Source organism: Eupeodes corollae, chromosome 1 (genome assembly GCF_945859685.1).
Source record: "Eupeodes corollae chromosome 1, idEupCoro1.1, whole genome shotgun sequence".
Taxonomy (NCBI): Eukaryota; Metazoa; Arthropoda; class Insecta; order Diptera; family Syrphidae; genus Eupeodes; species Eupeodes corollae.
In genome coordinates, this window is record NC_079147.1 from 221,852,149 (window position 1) to 221,872,767 (window position 20,619).

The 20,619-nt window shown below is 33.5% G+C and overlaps 1 protein-coding gene across 4 annotated transcripts in view; it reads left to right on the forward strand.

Moving 5' to 3' along the window:
• Positions 1-2,351: 2,351 nt before the first annotated feature.
• The window catches only part of LOC129954224 (protein strawberry notch), a 69,401-nt gene continuing 51,133 nt past the window's right edge, over positions 2,352-20,619 (forward strand). The window contains exon 1 of one of the 4 annotated variants that reach the window (XM_056067986.1): positions 2,352-2,481. In XM_056067986.1, coding sequence (XP_055923961.1) covers positions 2,443-2,481 — 39 coding nt within the window. In that variant the 5' untranslated portion in view covers positions 2,352-2,442. Of the gene's footprint in view, positions 2,482-2,579; positions 3,092-20,619 lie in introns of those variants that run through there. The other 3 variants (XM_056067988.1, XM_056067989.1, XM_056067987.1) reach the window with 3 other exon arrangements.

A 20,619-nucleotide genomic window follows, 5' to 3' on the forward strand; every position in this document is an offset into this window, starting at 1 on the left:
AGTTAGAAAAAAATACATTTAACCAGTTTCTGCCACACAACGGAACAAATTCAGTTTTTGATCGAATAACAAATAAATCAAGATAATATTCACTATTACCATATAAAACGCATGCATTAAAAAATCCTAAAACAGAAACTGATTCACCTGTTACAACATTTAGATTCTTCGAAAATGATTTAAGTTCAGTAGAATTTTTAAAATATTTATTAAAAGTAAAATGAGAGATAATAGAAAAGCATGCACCTGAGTCTATCTCCATGTCTACAATGAGCCCATTTATTTTAAGTTTTATCAACAAAGAATCGCTTATATGTTTTCCGTTATTAAAATGTACATTACCTAATGTAAGATGAGACAGATTATCACTAATACTATTGCTAATATCTACATTATTTAAATTGTTGTTTCTCTTAAATGTTGAACTTTTTCCTCTCTTATTTTTAGAATCTCTTTCATCGCAATAACTAGCATAGTGGCCCCATTTCTGGCACCTGTAACACTGGATGTCTTTAAACCTTGTGGCTTGCTTGCTTTTGTTTCTATAACTGGATCTATTTCTCGAATTTCTATTTTGACTAACTGATCTTCCTCGCCTGTTTCCATTGTAATCTGACCGCTCCGTTATTTTCCCAACCAAATTATCTTTGGCTGTACCACCAACACCGCTGCCCCCACCATTATTTGTCCCCTGTATGGCCTTAACCTCTTTCGACGTTCGCTCCATTGTCAATGCAGTCTCACATACTTCTGAGAATGACTTTTCCATAGGCAAATTCAAAAGACTACGCTGAATAACCTCGTCTTTTTGCGACCAAATAAATTTGTCACAAAGTGCTTGGTCCAGATATTGACCAAAATCACAACTTTCTGCCAAAATTTTAAGTTCCACCATAAAGTCACTCAACGATTCATCATTTCTTAAAGATCGAGACATAAACTTGTGTCTCTCTGCTCGTATATTTCTTTTTGGGTTAAAATACGTGATTAAAGTTTTTGTAAGGGTTTCAAAGGTATATTCTTTGACCAATTTAGGGGCAATCAATGACTTTAATATTTTATAAAGGTCACCACCCGCGAAACTTATAAAAAGGGACACTTTTTTATTTGAATCCTCGATATTATTTAAAATAAAAAGGTGTTCTAGGCGTTCAATATATTGCTCAAAATCATCTTCAAGCAAAAAAGGCTCTATATGGCCAATAAAAGATGTTTGGGCACTGTTCCCCGTCACTTGATCTGCTTTTTTATCAGCTGCACTAGTCATTATTATTATTTCTTTTTTTTTTTTTTTTTTACAGTTTAAGGGGAATTTAATTAAAAAAAGTTCACGAGAATTTAAATTTTTAAACTTTTTTCTCAAATTTGTTTTTTTTTTTTTTTTGATTTTTTTTCCTCGTCGCCAGTAAAGTGTTTATTATATATATATTATGTACAACCAAAAGAGAACACGGAGTCGAATAGTTTTTAGGTCTTTAATGGTTCGCTTCTTCTTATAGACTACTTAATATAATACATCATTCTTATATCTCCTTATAACTATATTTATATTAAATACATACGCAACAGGGGCTACCTGAAATCGTTGGTATACACTGATCGTCCAAAGACCCTTCGTCATCCTATGTCGGCTGCTATCGCCGACATAAGCTCAGATATGCTGGAAAAAGTGGAAAACAATTTCGAATTCCGACTATCTCAGTGCATTGACGAGAACTGTGGCCACCTTCGAGGTGTTGTTTTTAAAACCAAAGAAAATAAAAGTTTAAATGTACGTAGAAAAACCAATTAAATCAATATTGCCAATACTTTTTGTGTTATAATTTTTTAAAATAAGAAAGTAACCACGCCCCACCCTGCATATTTGGTGAGTTGAAAGAATTTAATGATGCTACAAGATTTAATTAAAAACTTAAAATGGGTGTATATTCTAACGCCACACCTAAAATTAAAACATACTTAAATTTAACGAACTTTTTAAACATAAAATAAATATAAGTTCCTTATCCGGTTGCCATATTTTCTTTTCGATGACAGAGCACACAAACCTACAACTACAATCCTACATTCGAAATCAGCCCACCGACCGCACCGAACCGACAGCTGTTATTTTCTGTTTCACTGCTTTAGTGCTTTGGCTACTTTTTCAACTTATCGGCATCAATAGTCATTTCGATTTCCAGACGACATCAAGTTGCTGTTTGTGTGTAAGAGAGTCAGTTGTAGTTCTTCTTTTCTTTTTATTTCACAAAAGGTGGTATTTTTTCTCTTTTTTTCTGATACGCAAAAAAATGCATTCTTCTTTTTTTTCTTGTCTCTTTCATCCCAACAGTTTGTCATCTCTTTCACACTCATTTGCCGAAACCAGCTGTTTGCAATTTCCCTAAAACAGAAAGAGAATTCAAGAAGAAACACACAAAAAAAGAGCAACCAACGCGAAAAATGGAGCAAAAATCCTCAATAACGAAGAGAAATAAAAAAGTGAGTACCAACCAAAAAAGAAACAAAACGAAAAAGAAAAAAGAGGGGAACAAATATTTTACAAAGAAATCAAAGATTTTTTCTCGTTCGATCTCACTTTGTCCATTGCTTTTGGCTCGGTTACTCGTGTGTGGTTTTTCGCGCACGGCTGCTAAAAGAAAAACGTGATACAAAAGAAAAAACCACATCGAATAATTTTTTATTTCGTGAATAATTCTCCCGACTTCGTGTTTCAATGATCAAAAAAACACCTCGCCTTTTTTGAATGAACAACATTTTATCGCAATTAAAGCATGCGGTGCAATTAAAACGGAAAAAAGTGTATTATAAAATTATTTTTTCCTTTCATTTTGCATAGATTAATTTTCCTTTTGCGTTCCTCCCGTTCCCGACACTAAACTCTTGAAATCGAAGTCGACAAAGTATACGCCGTAGCGCCGTAGAAGAAAAGAAAAAGAAAATTGGATTTTTTCGTCGCGAGTCGGTTTTAGATTTTATAATTAATTAATTTATAATAATTGTGGTGTGCAGTGAAAAACTACGATTATTTTGATTGGATTACTTTTATATAATTTGTTGGATTAATTTCTCAAAAGAACACAAGAAAATGGTAAATGGAAAACAATTTATTTTTTGGATCATTTGGGATATTTTCCTCTTGTTCGTTGTCATTTCTTGTTTTATTTTTCTTCGTACTGAAAACTTTTGTATAACTTCTTTGTTTTTTTCATTGATAGGTTATGTTGAGTGTTGTACATAATATTAATTGATTTTTGAAGAATTCATTTATTTGATTAGGACCATAAGTTGGATTATTTTGATTTTTAGAAGTTTTGCTGAAAAATAAAACATGTGAATTATAAATTTCCCTTTTTCTAAAGTGACATGTGATGGGAAGGGAATTTAATGCAGGAAACAACAAAAATTTCCCACCTCAATGATTTTTGTGGTGTATACGAGATACGACCATACACTTACAGTGGCTTACAAAATAACGAGAAAAAAGTAAACAAAACAACACATTTTGTTTTATTCAATGAATTTAGATTGCAGAAAAATGTATTATAATGCTCTTTAAGTTTATTCAAACAATCAACAATTATTTGTTGTTTTTTTTTTCTTCTTTTGTTAATAGGTCTTGAATATATTTAGCAGATAGATGTAGGAATATAGTGGGACATATTCATAGTTCCTTGATAAGTTCTGAATTTTTCTTTGCTAAATTAAGCTTTAGTTTATGTTATTCATATAGCCTTTCACACCAAATCCAAAACCGGGTTTTCGGCAAAAAGTTTTCGAAAACCCAAAAATCGTTCAAACCAAATGTGATTAACACCGGCTGTCAAATTTTGTATTGATGGGAAAATTATTGAGTAATGACTATTTCTTCTTCTCAAATTATTTGTGAAAATAGAAAGAAGAATTGAGCCGCAGAACTTTCGATATACTCTGCAATGAACTTAAGGATCTGGAAATGCAAGGTACAAACTTTAGCCTTATGTAGGTAAGGTACTTACCAAGTTGGTTTTCAGGAAAAACAAAGATCTATACGAGCTCAAAAAGAACGAATGGGATCCCGTTTTTGAGTGTTTTAACAAATGTTTCGATACGAAGATAAAAAAAAAACTCCCAGTATATCACCACCCACTATCTGGGATGCGGATAAAACAAAAATATCCAAGTACTTCCTATCACACAGTGAAGTTGTTCTATGCGGCTTATATTATCTCAAGATTCAATTTTTTGAAAATTCTTGAAGTGGAAACATTCTCCTAAGGATTTGTCTTTGCCATCGACACCCTTAAGTCGATAATCTTTTCTTTGCTGCGATAGAGCAGCATATCAGCGCAGACAAGGCCTGAACATTAGCTCGTCTCGAAGAAGAGTTTCAACTGAAGTTCTCGGGTCGGGTCGAATGGGCTCACGACATGAACCAAAAAGAACTACAAGCTGGCTTGGCTTGGCTGCTGCTATCTTCTTTTTTTACTTAAAAAAGTCCGAATAATTCATTAAGGAGAAGCTAATCGTCTAGAAAATATATCATAGAATCAACAAAACTGTTAGGAACAATAAAAATTAGTTTTATTTAAAAATGTTCTTCTTTCGCAACAAATGCAATCCAAAATACCTACTAAGCTTATGACTATTGCTTCTGTTGTCCAAATGTGCCTTCAGAATCGCCATATATTATGGCCCTCCGAGCAAATTATAGTCGGAGTTGAGAAGATTCCAAACGATTTCGTGTAGGTCTTTATGGCCGGAGCAGAAAAGGTCAATTTCTAGTTCCAGATTCGTACCAAAATCTCACTAATCCACAGCTATCACTGAAGCTGCTTTGTTATGGGCTGCAATTGCTACTTGACTATCTCTTTGGTTTCTTCCTTTGAGGGCTCGCTGGCTTGTCCAAAGCACTGAGGATCTTCTTGATGTTGGCACAAGGAGCGATAGCCCACTGGACCAACGATTCTCACATTGTGGAATGGTTTGGCGCAAATTTTCCTAGCCCGCTGCGACTTAGCCTCCACCAGAGATTTTCTTTCATACTTATTCTCCTCCACAAATGAATTTATCGCTTTTCTCATCGCACCAACACTCTTGTGATTGAACGGAGTGACCGCAGTCTATCTTCAGAGTAGTAAGCGAAAGCGTCGAACATATTTGTGGCGACGAGTTCGAAGACGCATCCCTACGGAAACTATGAGAAAGTTTTCCTCGTTCTTTGGGTCGTCACCAGTAGCCATGTGAATTCCGGTTCCTCGCTTAACAAAGAGCGTTTGAAACTATGGAGGATCATGAAAGATCCGCCACTGTCGCAAATAGTCACCGGGGGCTTTTATTCTCGACGTTGGAAAGTTTTTCCGCAATTGTTCTTGTTGCCCCTAAAGTTTCCTTTTTTTTTGTTTTTTTTTTTCTCTTCCATATTCTGTAAATAAGAAACAAAAAGCAATAATTCTTATTTTGTAAGAAAATTGTATAAATAATTTAGACCAGATTTATTTCAAAATGTTTTGTTTAAATTAGTTTGATCGCTGGATGTTTCGAAAGGTTTGTTTGTTTAGTTCAACATTGAATTGATACTAGTTTTCGAGAAGTTTTATATAAAACTTGTGGTTTACGAAAACTTGTGGTTTACCAAAAAATTATGGGAAAACTTGAGTTTTCGATGCAGGTGAAAAGCCTAATAGACAATTTAAACTCAATTTAAAACGATACTGTAGTCTAAAAATCTATGAAACGTCAAAAATAAACAAACTTGAAGAAATTAAGTTACTAAACATTTTATTTGAAAATTTAAAAACAAAAATTAAAATGTCAAAAGACTTAGAAATATATCAATATTTTGCTATTTAGCTGGATGTTGAAATGCTACCAACTAACAAAAAACGAAAGCTCAACTTATCCCGATTGTGGACCCCTTAAAAATAGATGAAGAGTATGAAAAGTATAGATTCGAGAAAAAAGCTGTCAAGTTTATGATTGACCTTTTAAATATTATAGTATGCTGTCTCGTTGAGTGGACACATTCTTTCAATAAGTATAAGATATTGTTCTTTGAATATTGAATTGTTTGGTTGCGAAACTTATATTTGTTAAATAAATGCCTGTCTAGCTTAGCCAATTCTAAGTCGGCAATATTACTTTATCTATATTAACATAACGTAAACATTATAATATACAGTGAGTACCATGATTTTTTTTGTTTCCTTCCATAAGACACTACTTTTCACTTTAAACTTAAAAATATTTTAAAACCAGTTTTTCTATAAAATATTTGCATTTAATAATTTCAATATACCTTTTCACATTTTTTAATTAAAATACCAATTTAACAAAATAAAATAAATAAAGAATACGATTACTCAAAAATAACACTTCATTAATATTCGGTTTTTTTCACATACTTTGATACGATTGATTTTAATATTTTGTTGGACATTCTTAATTGGATAAAACTCCGTCCAGTCGTTTGGGCATGTTTTTTTATAATTTTTTGAAGGTATTCAATGCCTATTTTGCTCCACTTTTCTTGAAGCCGTTGCTTTAGTGCACTTATTGACGAGACAGGGTTTTCGCGAAACGACGGTACAATTCATACCACAAATTCTCGATTGGGTTAAGGTCTGGAGATAACTTTTGTACAGTTAGGTATACAAAAGAAAATTTGAAATTCCTTAAAATGCCCATTTTCTTTGCCTTAAATTTTCTATTAGGATCCTCAAATAGTATTCCTTATTCAATAAATCGATGAATACTAAATTTCCCATACCTCTTGCTGAAATGCACCTTTAAACCATCATGTGCCTGCCTCCATGCTTCACTGTTGGCTTTGTGTTCCTGCTTTTAAGCTCCATAAGATATTTTCTTAATGCATTCCGTTAACACTTCTTGCACAATTTTTAGTGCACTTAAACGAGAATTTGCTTTAATTTTTCTTGCCATAATCCGCTCTTCTTTCCTTGTTAACTATTTTGGTTGATCCATCTGCTTCTTTGGTTCGATCATTCCTTCTCTTTTATACCTCCATACAATATTAAGGACGGTGTTTGACTTCATGTCAAAAATATCAGTAATTTTTTGTATGTTCCATTTTATTATGGTGAAAAATAACAAGGTTTCTCTTTTTAAGACTTGCATTTTTTTCTTTTGCGCCCCCTGATTTCCTTTTTAAATAAAACCAAACGATCTTACACTAAATTGTTTTAAAAATGTATGCAAACGTCTAGTGTACACTTTATTTTAACGGTACTCTTGAGTAGACAAACTGTTTATTGGGGCAAATGTCAAACTCAGCAAAGGGAAACATAAAACCGAATATTAATGAAGCGCTTACATATATCTTAATGCAGTTAAGTGGTTGCACCATTTTTTTAATGAAATATTTAAAAAATAATATCCTAATTTATAAAATAACCAAATAATAAACCTAAATTCAACTTTTACTTCGAGAAAAGCACCATTTTCACTGTAAGTGAAAATTAAGAAATGTAAATGAAAAGACAAATCTCAATATAATTTTACTACTACTTGTAAAAATTATAGATCGAAATTCAATGAAATGTTTCCTGATATCTGCGTGCTCTTAAAAGTCTTAAAACCACCATCCCGACTTCATAAAATTTCTCAACTAACAGCAAACAAAATATTTTAAAGGGTTTCAAAGATTTTGTCTCTCCAGCTAAGGCAATTTATTGTGTTACTCTCTACAAGCCATTTTGTGTAGGTTTAAGTGAATTTTTTCAAAATTGTAGTGGGATATGCCTTAAATCTGTTTCTAATTAAACAGAGCTGGTAGCTGTGTCTAACTTATATGTTAAATTTAGACTCCAGTTCAAAAAGAGTCGGGTTTAAAATATGACTATGAATATGCCCCTGTAACATTTACACAAACTTTTAAGAGGAACCTATCCACTTTTGCATCTAGTAAACTTTAATAAAAGGTGTACAGAGTGAGTCTTTGTTAAAAGATCTCGTTATTTAACTTTTGGTACTATTTTCATTAAAATTGTTTAAATATTGTGAATTTGGGATTGCTACTTATATTTCAGGCCTAATAATGAAAAAACAAAGAATTTCGATTAAAATTGGTTTTATTGTTTTTCAAAATATTCTCCAATACACTTTTGCATGATTTTGAACCAATTTTCGTAGCACTTTTTCCACTCCGATTGAGGTAGGTACATTGTCATGATGAAGAATGATTCGCCTCTTCTGCTTTTTTCGAATTTCTCCGATGACTTCTGGCAAACAAATTGTCGTATACCATTCAGAATTGACCGACTTGCGTTGCTCTAACGCTACTGCCGCCACGTGACTGGTAATGCCAAGGAAACAGTTAACCATTTGCTTCGATTCCAACTTTTGTTTGATTTGGCTCATCTTGAAAGAACCATACAGTCGATTCACCATTACCTTGCACCAATCGATAGAGCCTTCTTTTGGGTGTTTGTCAGATTATGCGGGATCGAAGGCAAACAAATATTTTTTACGGCCAAATGTTCATGTAATATCTTATTGATGCGATCTTGCTTTATCAGTTCATGCACAGCATCAATATTTTGTGGCACAACAACGGATTTTGGATGACCTTCACCAAATTCATCCTGTAGCGAACGAAGACCATGATTGTATTCGTTCTACCAGTTTTTACAGTGCTATAGGATGGTGCTTTATCGCTGAAGAAAGAATTAAGTTCTTCGCTGCACTCTTGTCTTGATAATCCAAGTCGAAAGTTATAAAAAATATACGCACGAAAATGTTCACGAGTTAATTCCATTTTTTGCCCGAGATGCATTTTTCAAATAACTGTCAACAACACAAATAGCACTTAAATGTTCTGAAGAAGGTTATGATTAAAAATGTCAAACTTTCAGTTAAAAATGACAGATAGCGCCTTTCAACACGTACTATTACCTAGGCTAGAAACATAAGTAGCAACCCTCGTATCACTCAATTTGCGGAAAATTCCATTTCAATGTTGTTTCGAAAGCCATATTTTTTGTTTAGAAAGCAAGGATAAGATCTGAAATTTCATTTTAAAAAACCTGTTTTTTTTTTTTGGAAAAAGAGATGTGGCTCTATTTGCCCGTCGAAGTTCATCTAACTTAATTTTACCACATACATTCAGTCATATTCGTACACACCCTTATGCAATAAATTGTAGCCCAAAAAATGCAATAAGCAACTTGAAATAAAAAATTAAATTTATTTGGTTTAACATTTTTATTATGGTAATAACAAAAACTAAATTTAATAAATAGTTCATGTCGAAAAGCACCACATTCGTATTCGTACAACTCTACATTTAATAGTTATTTAAAAAAAAATGTATGTTTTTACTATTACCATTATTATTAATTTTTATTAACAAGCAATTAAAATTACAAGCTAATATAAAATTTAACAAGCCTAGCTGCAGAGACTATTGGCTTTTTTGCATGAAGATTCGAGTTAAAATGTTTGCTTTTTTGACAAACTCAGTAATATTATTTTTATTTGTTAAGCTGGGATTTTTGAGGATTTCATATACGGAAATATTTTTGAAATTTTTTTTAATTATGGGCTGCGACAACAGACAATGTACCAAAATATGTTTTAGATCGAGGCGGGTGTTGCAAGTGGAGCAGGTTGGGGATCTTTTTTGTTGAGGAGGTGTTGGTGCGAAGCAGTAGTGTGTCCAACTCGAAGTCCAGCGAAGCTCGTTATTTTTTGTTTCGAACAGTTAGTAGGGTACATCGACTTAGATTTTAAGGGGTTTATATCCTTGTAGTGATGCTGATATAGGCTCCAACCGTGGCTATTTTTTGCAGAAGATATCTTTCTGGTATGCTTGAGGAGATCGGATTTGGTGAAAATGTTGGAGGTGAGTACAGGTGCGTTTTTGGCTGAGTTCGCTGCACTGTCGGCATATTTCCAAGTATTCCAACATGGCCTGAAGTCCACATTAGTTTAATGTTTTTCAATTTTATGAGTTTATATCTAATTACTGATATGATTTTGGTGTTGTTGTTTGGTAAATGGCATTGATTACTGAGATGCTGTCAGAGCATATAATGCATTTTTCAGAAAGATTGGCTGCAGCCTTAGTAGCTTGAAGTATTGCAAATGCTTCTGCCGCAAAGACCGAGGCAAAATATGGGAGAATACCAATGCTTATGGTTGATCCGTTTTTATCAGTTACCGCATAAGATTTGGGGTCCGGAGCTTTAGAGCCAACGGTGAAGATAAATCTCCATCCGTCAGAGGCGATACATAAATAAAATTGTCGATATGTGCTGTTTGCTGTTTTTAATTTTTTATATTTTATTAGATCTAATATCAGCGATTCAGAATTGATGAATAATGGGGGTAGCGTGGGGCGATAAGTCGTTCTCTTTTGGTTGGCAGTTTGTTAAGCCTTGATTTTTTAAGAATTGTACCGATGGCGGATGGAATACGTTTAGTTAGTTTTTGATTTGTTGTTTTTTTGGTGTCGTTGTCGATGATGGAGTTCTTGGATAGTACTAGTTTTGCGAGCATTCTTAATGTAAGTGTGTCTCTTCGTTCTTCGATGCTGGGGAGGCCTGCTTCAATTAGGATATTTTTTGTTGGAGTTGTTGGAAAGGCGTTTTATGTACATGGCTTTTATTTTTTGCTAAATATGTTATTATGTTAGTTCGTGCAGCTAGTGATTTCTTAAGCTCTAAACAATGTTCTTTCCAAGAATATTTACAGTTAAATATCAGTTCTAAAATACTGAAGTTACTAACAATATTTATCATAGTTCTGTTTATGTTTAGGTTGGGTTGTTGACAATTTAGATTTTTCAATTGAAAGTTTTGCACCTGATTTTTTGACCATTCAATTATATCTTTTAATGCGATTTAAAAAAAGATTTACATTTATTTAGGTCATTAATTTTGCATAAAATATAAACATCATCTGCATAGCTGCAATGATCTAAAAGCTGATACGTAATTAGTATTGCGTTAATATCATCGAAGGCAATAATAAACAGTATTACCGAGAGAGGTGATTCCTGGGGAATAGCGTTATGAAGTGGGTAGCTGAAAGAGTAGACTTTGTTGGTTTTTACCACAAGTTTTCTGTTTGTTAAAAATGATTTTATGTATCTGTATATTCTGCTTCCAACACCCCACTTTATGAGCTTATTTAATATAATATAAGGACCTAAACGATCGAAAGCTTTTTCGAACTCAAGAGAGAGTATGGAAATATGTTTTTTGGTTGAAAGAGCATTTGAAATGGCATGGTCGATGAGCAAAGCGTCAATGCAACCTCTTTGGGCCTTAAACGAAACTTAATTGAAACTAATAAGATTATTCGTTTTCTTTTCCATTATTTTGGACAGACATGGGATAAGCGAGATGGGCGGTAACCTTTAATTTTATTTTTATCTTTTTTGGCTTTGGGAATAGGATTGACTGTTGCAGATTTCCAGGATTGAGACATTTCATGATTGCTGAGGATTCTGTTTTAGAGGGCTATGATTCTGTGTTATGGCATATCCTTTGATCCTTATGACTTTATTAAGCCTCTTTGGCATTAATTCTGGTCTTCTCCCTCGATTGCATGCCATTGTTGAATTAGTTTTTGTTCCAGCTCTCTTTTGCCTGTAATTTGTAATTTTCTTATTCTTTTGTCCAAGTGATCCCACAGATTCTCTATGGGATTTATGTCTGGTGATTGTGGTGGTGTATAAGTTGTATAAACACCAGGTACGCGTCTTGAAGGCAGTGTGTTGGGGATCATCGTCTTGGTAGAATAAAAAGTTGTTTTCTACACCCAGTCGAATGTTTTTAGGATATCAATATAAAAATCCTGATTCATTATACCATTAATAATTTCAAGGTTACCCACTCTTGCTGTCGAAAAACATCGCACATCATCACGAAATCTTCACCGTGTTTCACTGTTGGTAATAAATTCTTTGGATCAAGCTCTGTGTTAAAATAACTCTTACAAAATGTCTTAGACAGACTAATACTTTGGGCTGATCGGTGTGGACTGGGTGTTAACCCACACAAAACCTATTTAGTCTTATTTTCGAGGAGATACAAAATTTTATTTGTCAACCCTCCCTATATTAAAGGAATCCAATTAAAATTGTCAAACGAGGGGTCTTGTCTTAGATAAAAAACTAAATTGGAAACGCAGCGTACAGGAAAGAGTCAAAAAAGCTACTGTAGGTATCTTTTCCTGCAAAAAAGCTATTGGTAATCAATGGGGCTTACAACCCAGAATCACGCTTTGGCTGTACACAAAGGTAATCAGACCGATTTTAATGTACGGTGTGGCAGTATGGTGGACTGCTTTAGAGATGTATAAACATGGATAAGTTAAATAAAGTCCAACGTTCAGCTTGACTGTGTATAAGCAGATCGCTTCGCACAAACACCTCTTGACATATTTAGGAAACAAATAGCTGCAAGCTCTGCTATTCGCCTCAAAGCTTCGTTGCTGTGGACTGACAACAACATTGGCCACTCCGTAATTCTTAGATCAATTCCAAAACACACCTCCAACTGCAATTCGACAGAAATTTCAAGATTTCTATACCTCCCAGATTCTGGGAGGATAGGACATTCCTGGAAGATGGGTCAATCCATTTTTATACAGATGGTTCAAAAACAAAAGAAGGGGTTGGTGGAGTCGTGTACTCTGAACGACTGAAATTAAGTCTCCCATTCCCTCTTCCCAAACATTTTAGGGTGTTCCAGGCGGAACATTTGGCGATAAAAGAAGTCTTGTCCTGGCTTAAGGAACACTGATATCAACATCTGATATCCGTATTTTCTCAGATGGTCAGGCAGCTATCAAATATCTGGACTCTGTCTCTACAAACTCTATAACAGTCCATAACTGTCGATTATCTCTAATGGAGATGGCACAACAGTTTAATATTCACCTTTGCTCGTTGCCGGGCCATAGAGACATTCCAGGTAACTGTAATTCTGATGAACTTGCCAGTGACGGTACAGTACAGCCCATGCTACCACGTTTGGCAAGTACTGGCATACCCATGCTACTTGTAAACTGCTGCTAATGCAAGACGCTGTGAGGAGGGCAGGCACCAGGTGGACCAGCATCACCACGTGTCAATTCACAAAAAACATCTGGCCAACACTGGATTTAAAACGTTCAAGGTTCTTGCTCTCTCTAAACAGATCGCATATACGCTCGATAATAGGTGTCATAACCGGACAGTCACGCGCCTTAGCTGACAGACTTTTGCAGAAGCTGTATGGATGTGGAAGAGGAAGAAACGGTTCTTCATCTTCTCTGTACATGCCCAGCTCGGGCTCAAAAACCAAGAATTACCTAGGAGAATAATTATTCTTTAACGATCTAAATCATATCGGTATAATCAGTCTCTCACGTTTCGTAAGGGACTGATTCCATTGAGCTTAGGAGGAAGCCTCAAGATTCATGTGGTATAACAATGGGCCATTAAACTGGCCTAAGTGTGTCCGTTTCCATCTTGGACAGCCACTATAACCTAACCTAACCTAATATACAGACATATTTTCATCTCCTGCCAAAGGGTAAAGTCTCTTAGAGGAGCACAAGAGATCTGATTCAATTCAATTTCTTTAAGAAAAGTCTCAACTACAATTTGATTATATAACTAAAATCATCTAATAAAAATCCTCATACAAACTAAGAAAAGCGATGAGCGACCTGTACGGAGCGCTCTCCATCATACCCTACAGGAAACACAGTTCTTTTGAAAATTTGAAATTCAATCCTGTATTTATTTATTTAAAGACTTTTTTATATTTTATTTGCAATTCAAAAAAATAAATAAAAATATAGCTATAATAATTGAATTCTTGGGGAATTTGCAGTAAGATATTGCGTAGGAGAAAAATTATTATTTTAGAGACGGTTAATTAATATAATAAATGTAAGTAAGATGTGACACTCAACTTTAATCTTGAAAACGTCGGCATTGCCAAGCAGCGATGACCGATTATACTCTACATTCCAAAGCGGTTTTAATTGTGTATCTTTTTGTTTAAATATGCTCTTTTATGTCGTGTAAATTACGTTAAACGGCCCATTCAATTAAACAATGAAAATATTTCACTAATTTTAAAGTATTTTACTCTACATACCTACGAAGTGAAGATCCTTAGTCTTTCTTATGTATGTTTATAATAGGTCATTAATTTTTTGGTTTCACACTACACGTTTGATTAAAATTTTTAAAACAATAAGAAAAACATCAAATGGCGGTAATCGAAAAATTCGTCTTATGCAATAAGTAAGTAAGGAGTAACTTTAAGCTAATGATTCAAACATTTTGGGCGACCATATTTTAACTAATGCTAACATTTGTTGGTAATCCCATAGAAAACAAATCGAGTGATGCCAATTCGTATGATCTTGATGGCAAAATTACATGAGTTGTGAAAATATGCGACTAGAAAACTTGGACTTATTATTGGAATTAAAGGGGTGATGTGATATTGTTGATTTTTTTTGTTTGCAAAACTAATTTTGCTTAATCAAAACTTAGAATTATGTTTTATCAGCATTTCTCTAAGACCTTTAGTTTTCGATTGAGCCCGACTGTTTTTGGTATAAAAGAATTAAACAAAATTATTATTGTTTAAATAAGTGAAAGAAGGGGATTAAATCACTTAACTCATTTTTACAATCAAAAAATAAAACCTATAAGAAACAAAAACCTACATTTCACCGTAGAATGCAAAAATGCAGTATTTACTGTCAGCGAGTGTTTTTATAGGAACATTTTAAGTACCCAATTTAACTTGTCTTTCTGCCTACTTTGAATTGATACATTTAACACTTGTGACTCTTGCACAAACTCGACAAAATATCGAATAACAGCAAATTAAACCCGAAAAGGTTCGATCTGATTCACACGCATATCAAACAAACAAATAGAATCGCAATAATGGCCTAAAGAATGAGTTTTGGCGAAATTGTTTGAAATCACTGGAAACTTCAATAATAAACGTGAATTGGATTTTCCGACAGTCCAAAAATGGTCCAAAATGGCTCATCCTTCGTAAAGTCGTTCTATAGGGATGTGGCAGAGCGTTTGAAAAAGGGTTTATTATTTTTAATATTTATTAGGGTAAACAGTAAATGTCCAATAGTTAAAAGCCAATAGCTACCAGTGCTTTAAGCTGAATATGAAGAAAAGTACTTTGAAAAATGTTATGTTGTTTGACATTCTCTGCTGGACTGGATTAGCTGGACTGTGATCTTGGTTGATAGAAGTGGAGTGGTGATGGTATTGAGACCAATATATTTTTATTTGGTGGGTTCATATTGTGACATGACATTGTTGCTGTTAAAGCCGTAGTTTTGGCTTCACGATCTGCATGTTTATTACTTTGAGAAAATTCCAAGTATGCTTAATTTACTAACAAATGGAATTTCGATACATGATACATGAATGTATTCTAAAAATATGCAATAGTTTGATTTTGTTCAAGAAAATTTTAGCTCCAAATTGGAGGCATAAACAATTGATACGATCAAGTAAATCCTTAAAAGAGTGTTCTGTAGGGAAGTTATCTTTGAATTGTCAAAGAATGTAAAGATCGTCTGCGTAAAGGGTGTGGTCAATATTTTTAAATTGCAAAATTAATTCACTTATATCATTGTAGGCTATAATAAAGATTGCAACTGATAATGGTGATTCTTACGGAATACTAAATTCAGGTTGTAGATATCTAAAAAGGTGTTATTAACTTTAGCTTTGAACTTACATTTTTTTAAGAAGGATTTAAGCCCGATTTTCCATTTCATTAATTTGTTCAAGACAACATGAATGCCTATACGGTCAAAGAATTTCTCAATTCAATAGATAAAATAGCGATATGATTTTTGGATGAAACTCATCAATATGACGTTGTGAGTCTATTGTACTATGACCATTTTTGAAAGCCACTTGATTAAGGGCGATGAAATTTTTGTTTTTTCTATAAACTAAAATAGTCTCATAGAAATATTTTTTTCTAAAAATTTACTCATGCAGAGAAAAGGACATTGAGCCCGTATCTGTTTGTTTTTAAAAATATCCTTTTCAATGGAGATAGATGTATTCTTCGACAGGGTTTTGGTGCGACAAGCAAAGACAACCCAAAAGTACCTATTGGGTTAAAATCGTAGTTTTTTTTACAAGTTTAATATTGGCTCTCAGGAAATCCATAAATTAAACCTTAGGATTATTTTTGTGGTCAGAGTTGGATAGCGTGGTTTCAAGACTTCTCACAAGAATTCTTTAATTCGTAAGATAGAATTTACTCATGTAGTTTCAAAATACCAATTGAACCAGTACGTGACACTATAAACAATGTTTAAGGGCTGTCTTTCATACTGAGACCGGTTATTTTGATTGAAACTAAGTACTTTTTTAATTTAACTAATATTATGTAGTACCCGATGGCATGATGGTTAGTACCAAGGACTGTCTGCCATGCGTTCGTTTATTTGCAATATATCTACATGAAACTTTTGATATGTATATTCCTAAAAAAAATAGTTAAACCCAATTCAAACCCACCCTGGTTTAACAGAAGATTATCTAATCTGAAAAATAGTAAAAATAAAGCATATAAAGCTTATAAAACAACAAAAGATAGTCTAGCCCTTAAGCAGAAATACATTCAGTGCCACCTTGAATATGACTGTCTCAATAGCTTTCTTTTTAATAATTTTATTCTCTGCTGAGTCAAAAATTAGAAAAGATTCGAAACACTTCTGGAAATTTATAAATATTAAAAGAAAGACTTTAGGGATTCCAAACTGTATGAAGTAGTCCAATTGTGTATCCAGTGATATGAACGTTATATGTGATTCATTTGTTGATTATTTTAAATCTGTTTATTTGCCTTCTGCTCCGTGTGAACGCTCTGATCTTATGCTATTGATATTGGGAGTATAGACTTAACTGTAGCTTAACATAGCCCTTGTTGCCCTAAAACACTGCGCTGTTTCTTTGGCATTACCGCTTAGCTTGATTTTCAATCAGTCTTTAAAATGTGGCCAGTTTTTTTTTTACTGTTGGAAGATCTCTTTTATAACTCCAATATTTAAGTATGGCTCGAAGCAAAATGTGATCAATTATAGGCCTATCTGCAAATTATCAGTGATCCCAAAAGTTTTCGAATTGCTTGTCTGTAAAAATTTGTATTGTTTGTTAAGGATTTAATATCCGAATACCAGCATGGTTTTGTTTCTTGTAGATTTGCTGCTATTCAATGCAATGCGAATCTGTACTTTGCGGGTTCAAAAATGGTTTACAGACTGATATTATCTTTACAGATTTTGCAAAAGCTTTTGATAGAGTTAATCATAACTTCAGGTTTTCCGCAAGGAAGTCATATTGGCCCTTTATTATTTATCTTTTTTATAAATGACATTTTGCTAAATTTTCAATACTCGAAGTATCTTGTGTATGCCGATGATGCCAAGATTTTCCGGGTCATAAAATCTTCTATACATTGTCTGTATCTACTAGAGGATATCCAAAAACTGGCTGAATGGCGTGAATCTAACAAGTTGTTCCTGGATGTTGCCAAATGTTAGAGCCATACATGCCATAGAAAAAAAAACACCTATATCATATTTGATTATACTATCAACAATAAGGATTTGGGAGTTATATTGGATGAAAAGCTTTCGTTTAAAAAGCACATTGATTGCATAGTCAGTTAAGCTAAAGGGATTGTAGGGTTTGTCAGAAGAAACTCTAGGGATTTTTCCGACCCCTACACTGTCAAAACATTATAGATTGCACTTGTTAGATCGGTACTGGAATATTGCAGCATAGTTTGGAACCCCTATTATATCGCGCATTCTTCTAGAATAGAAAAAATACAAAAAATGTTTTACTAGGTATGCTTTCTATAAATTAAATTGGAATATAGAAGTACCATCTTATCCATCTAGATGCCTGCTTATTGACATTCAAACGCTTGAAGTAAGGAGAAAATATGTTTCAATAATGTTTGTAAAAGATTTAATAAGTAATAGTACCAAATGTTCTTTTTTGTAAGGACGAATACTATTTTTACTTTCCGCTCTAATTTTCACTTTCGAGAGACTTTTCATTGATGGAAAACAATAAACTAAACTAATAGCTGTCATGAAAAGAGCTTTCTCAAATTAGCCGTTCGGATTCGACATTAAAACTGTAGGTCCCCTCCATCTGTGACAGTACTCGCATGTAGGAATAGTTGAGAGTCACTAGGCTCTGATTCTCAGCGCATTGTTGCGCCACCTTATATTTTTTTAAAAATATTATGGAGGGTAGTAGCCGTGGTAAGATGGTGTGTGACTGTCATTTCAAAGGCCTTGAGTTACATCCCTGCCTGCGAAAAATTGACAAATTCTTGTCATGAAAAGTGCTTTCTCAAAATAACTGTAGGTCCCGTCCATCCCTGACAACAGTACTCCCACACAGAAATGGTTGAGAGTTCAAAGTCACAAGGCCTTCGATCACAAGGGACTGTTGCACCACCTAATATATTTTATTTTTAATAATAAGGCCAAATAAATTAAATGTTTTATGCTTGTAACGGAACTTATGTCACGAGAAAATCTGTTTTTCCAAAAGTTTTAGTTCTTAACCAAAGAAAGAAAAGATCATCGATTGATTAGCATTGGTGCCTTGTATCTCAAAACTTTACAATTGTCACTTAACCCCTTATTCTTCTCAACGCTTTAAATATTTTATCATTTTTGTAGAAAGTTGCTTTTATTTAAAATTTTCAATGGGCTCGTATTACACAAATCTAATTGTATTTTGTCATGAGTTGTGTTATTTGATGAAGAAATGATACAGTTTCAAATTTACACGCAACAATTTACTAAGAAAAATAACAATGACTAAGTTATTTGGATGCAGTTTTTTTGAAAGCTTTTAAAATAAATCAACAAACAGCTCGTAAAATATTAACATACATTATAGTTTATTACTGCATCGTCATTATTTTGAACAAAGTCTGCGTCAATGAAATCCTAATGTAAACAATTATTTCAGTGATAACTTAAATTTAAATCAGTTATCAGTTAACAGTACTACAACGCCCATTATTAAAATTTGATTTTGATAATTTAATCATAATTATTACTTTGTTTAACTTGATATCTTACCTTGTGTATGAATAAAGGCTGAAGAAATTGTACATGCATATGCACGGGTGTAGCTTCAAGAATTTTAATACATTTTTTAATTGATCTAACTTTTCAATCATTTGTCAAGAAATCAGCCACCATAAGGGTACAATTTCAAAATTTCTTGGGCATAGTCTGATTCTTGCAACTTTTTTTTTCTTTATTTGGAAGTGATTTCTTTTCAATATTTAATTTTCATACTCTCAAATCTGAAAACATATGTGCATAGGTAAATTTAATCGAAGTTTATTTGTAAACTATATAAAAACACTACCAAAAATGACATAAGTCTCATTAACTTATGACCAGAGATTGTCTTTATTTCATATACATTCAATGTACATATATAATTTTTGAAAATAAATCGTTTAAATTTAATTTTCTCTATCCCTAGATCCCAATAAGAATTCGAACAAGCAGCACAGCACAGCACATCAGTCAAGTCAAAGCCACCCTCTTTGTTAAAGTATATCCAACACATGTAGCTGTACTAGTATTTATAGGAAACGCTCAATGTGTGTCCAAATTATTGCGTAAAGCCCACTTCACAAGTTCCCTTTTGTTGATAAAACCTCCACCGAATCTCAGGACATGCGCATTTTGACACTGGAACTGGAACTCTCCCAAATACAACCCCTAGTTTTTATTTTAAGATAGAAATTTTAAAAAATCTCCCTTTTGTTTAAGGGTAGTTTTCCCAATTGAACTAAAGAGAAAAAAATATCCCTCGTGTTATGCGTGCGGGTAGTTGGAAAAAAAATGTGTAAAGTATTTACCCTATATTTGAATTAATTCAAAACTCTTCTACATTCTAGGAAGCTGGGAGGGGATCGGGGGGTGGTGGGGGAGTGTGATGCATGGGAGGAAAAGCGAATGTTAGAATGATGTAGAATGAAATAAGAAAACAAAAAAATAAACAAACATAAATGAAAATAAAAAAGGAAAACGAAAACAAAACATCATCGGCTCAGCTAAAGAGTGTCAACTGATTGTCAGAATTCAGAAGTTCGGCTCTTTTTTTCAGTTTATTGTTTTGCTTGCTCTGTTCTTGATTTTTTGATTTTGTTGTGGAGGTTAAAATGTTAAATTTTATCCTGACAGTGTCCTGGATAGAGGCATAAATCACTAGGTGTACTCAATCATCGTGATGAATCGTCTTTTCAGTTGAATTATGATGCGGGATAAGGACGACGAAAATTCAATTGAATATTAGGTTTTTGGGTGTGGCTGCGACTAACTCTACTTATATGATGTTGGTGAATTTCAGCGAAGACGAACGAAGACGGTGCGGTGGTAATAATTGCAAGGACTTATTTGTTAGCCTTCTTATTGATTTTCAAACCTCATCGTCTTGATAGTAGTCGTTTTCGTAGTCGTCTTCTTCTTCATCTTAGTCCTTATTCATTTTCACCTCTCGCTCTTTCGGCCAAATTTAGCTGTTTCTCACCGTTTAATATAATTTACCAACGTATGTCTATGTAT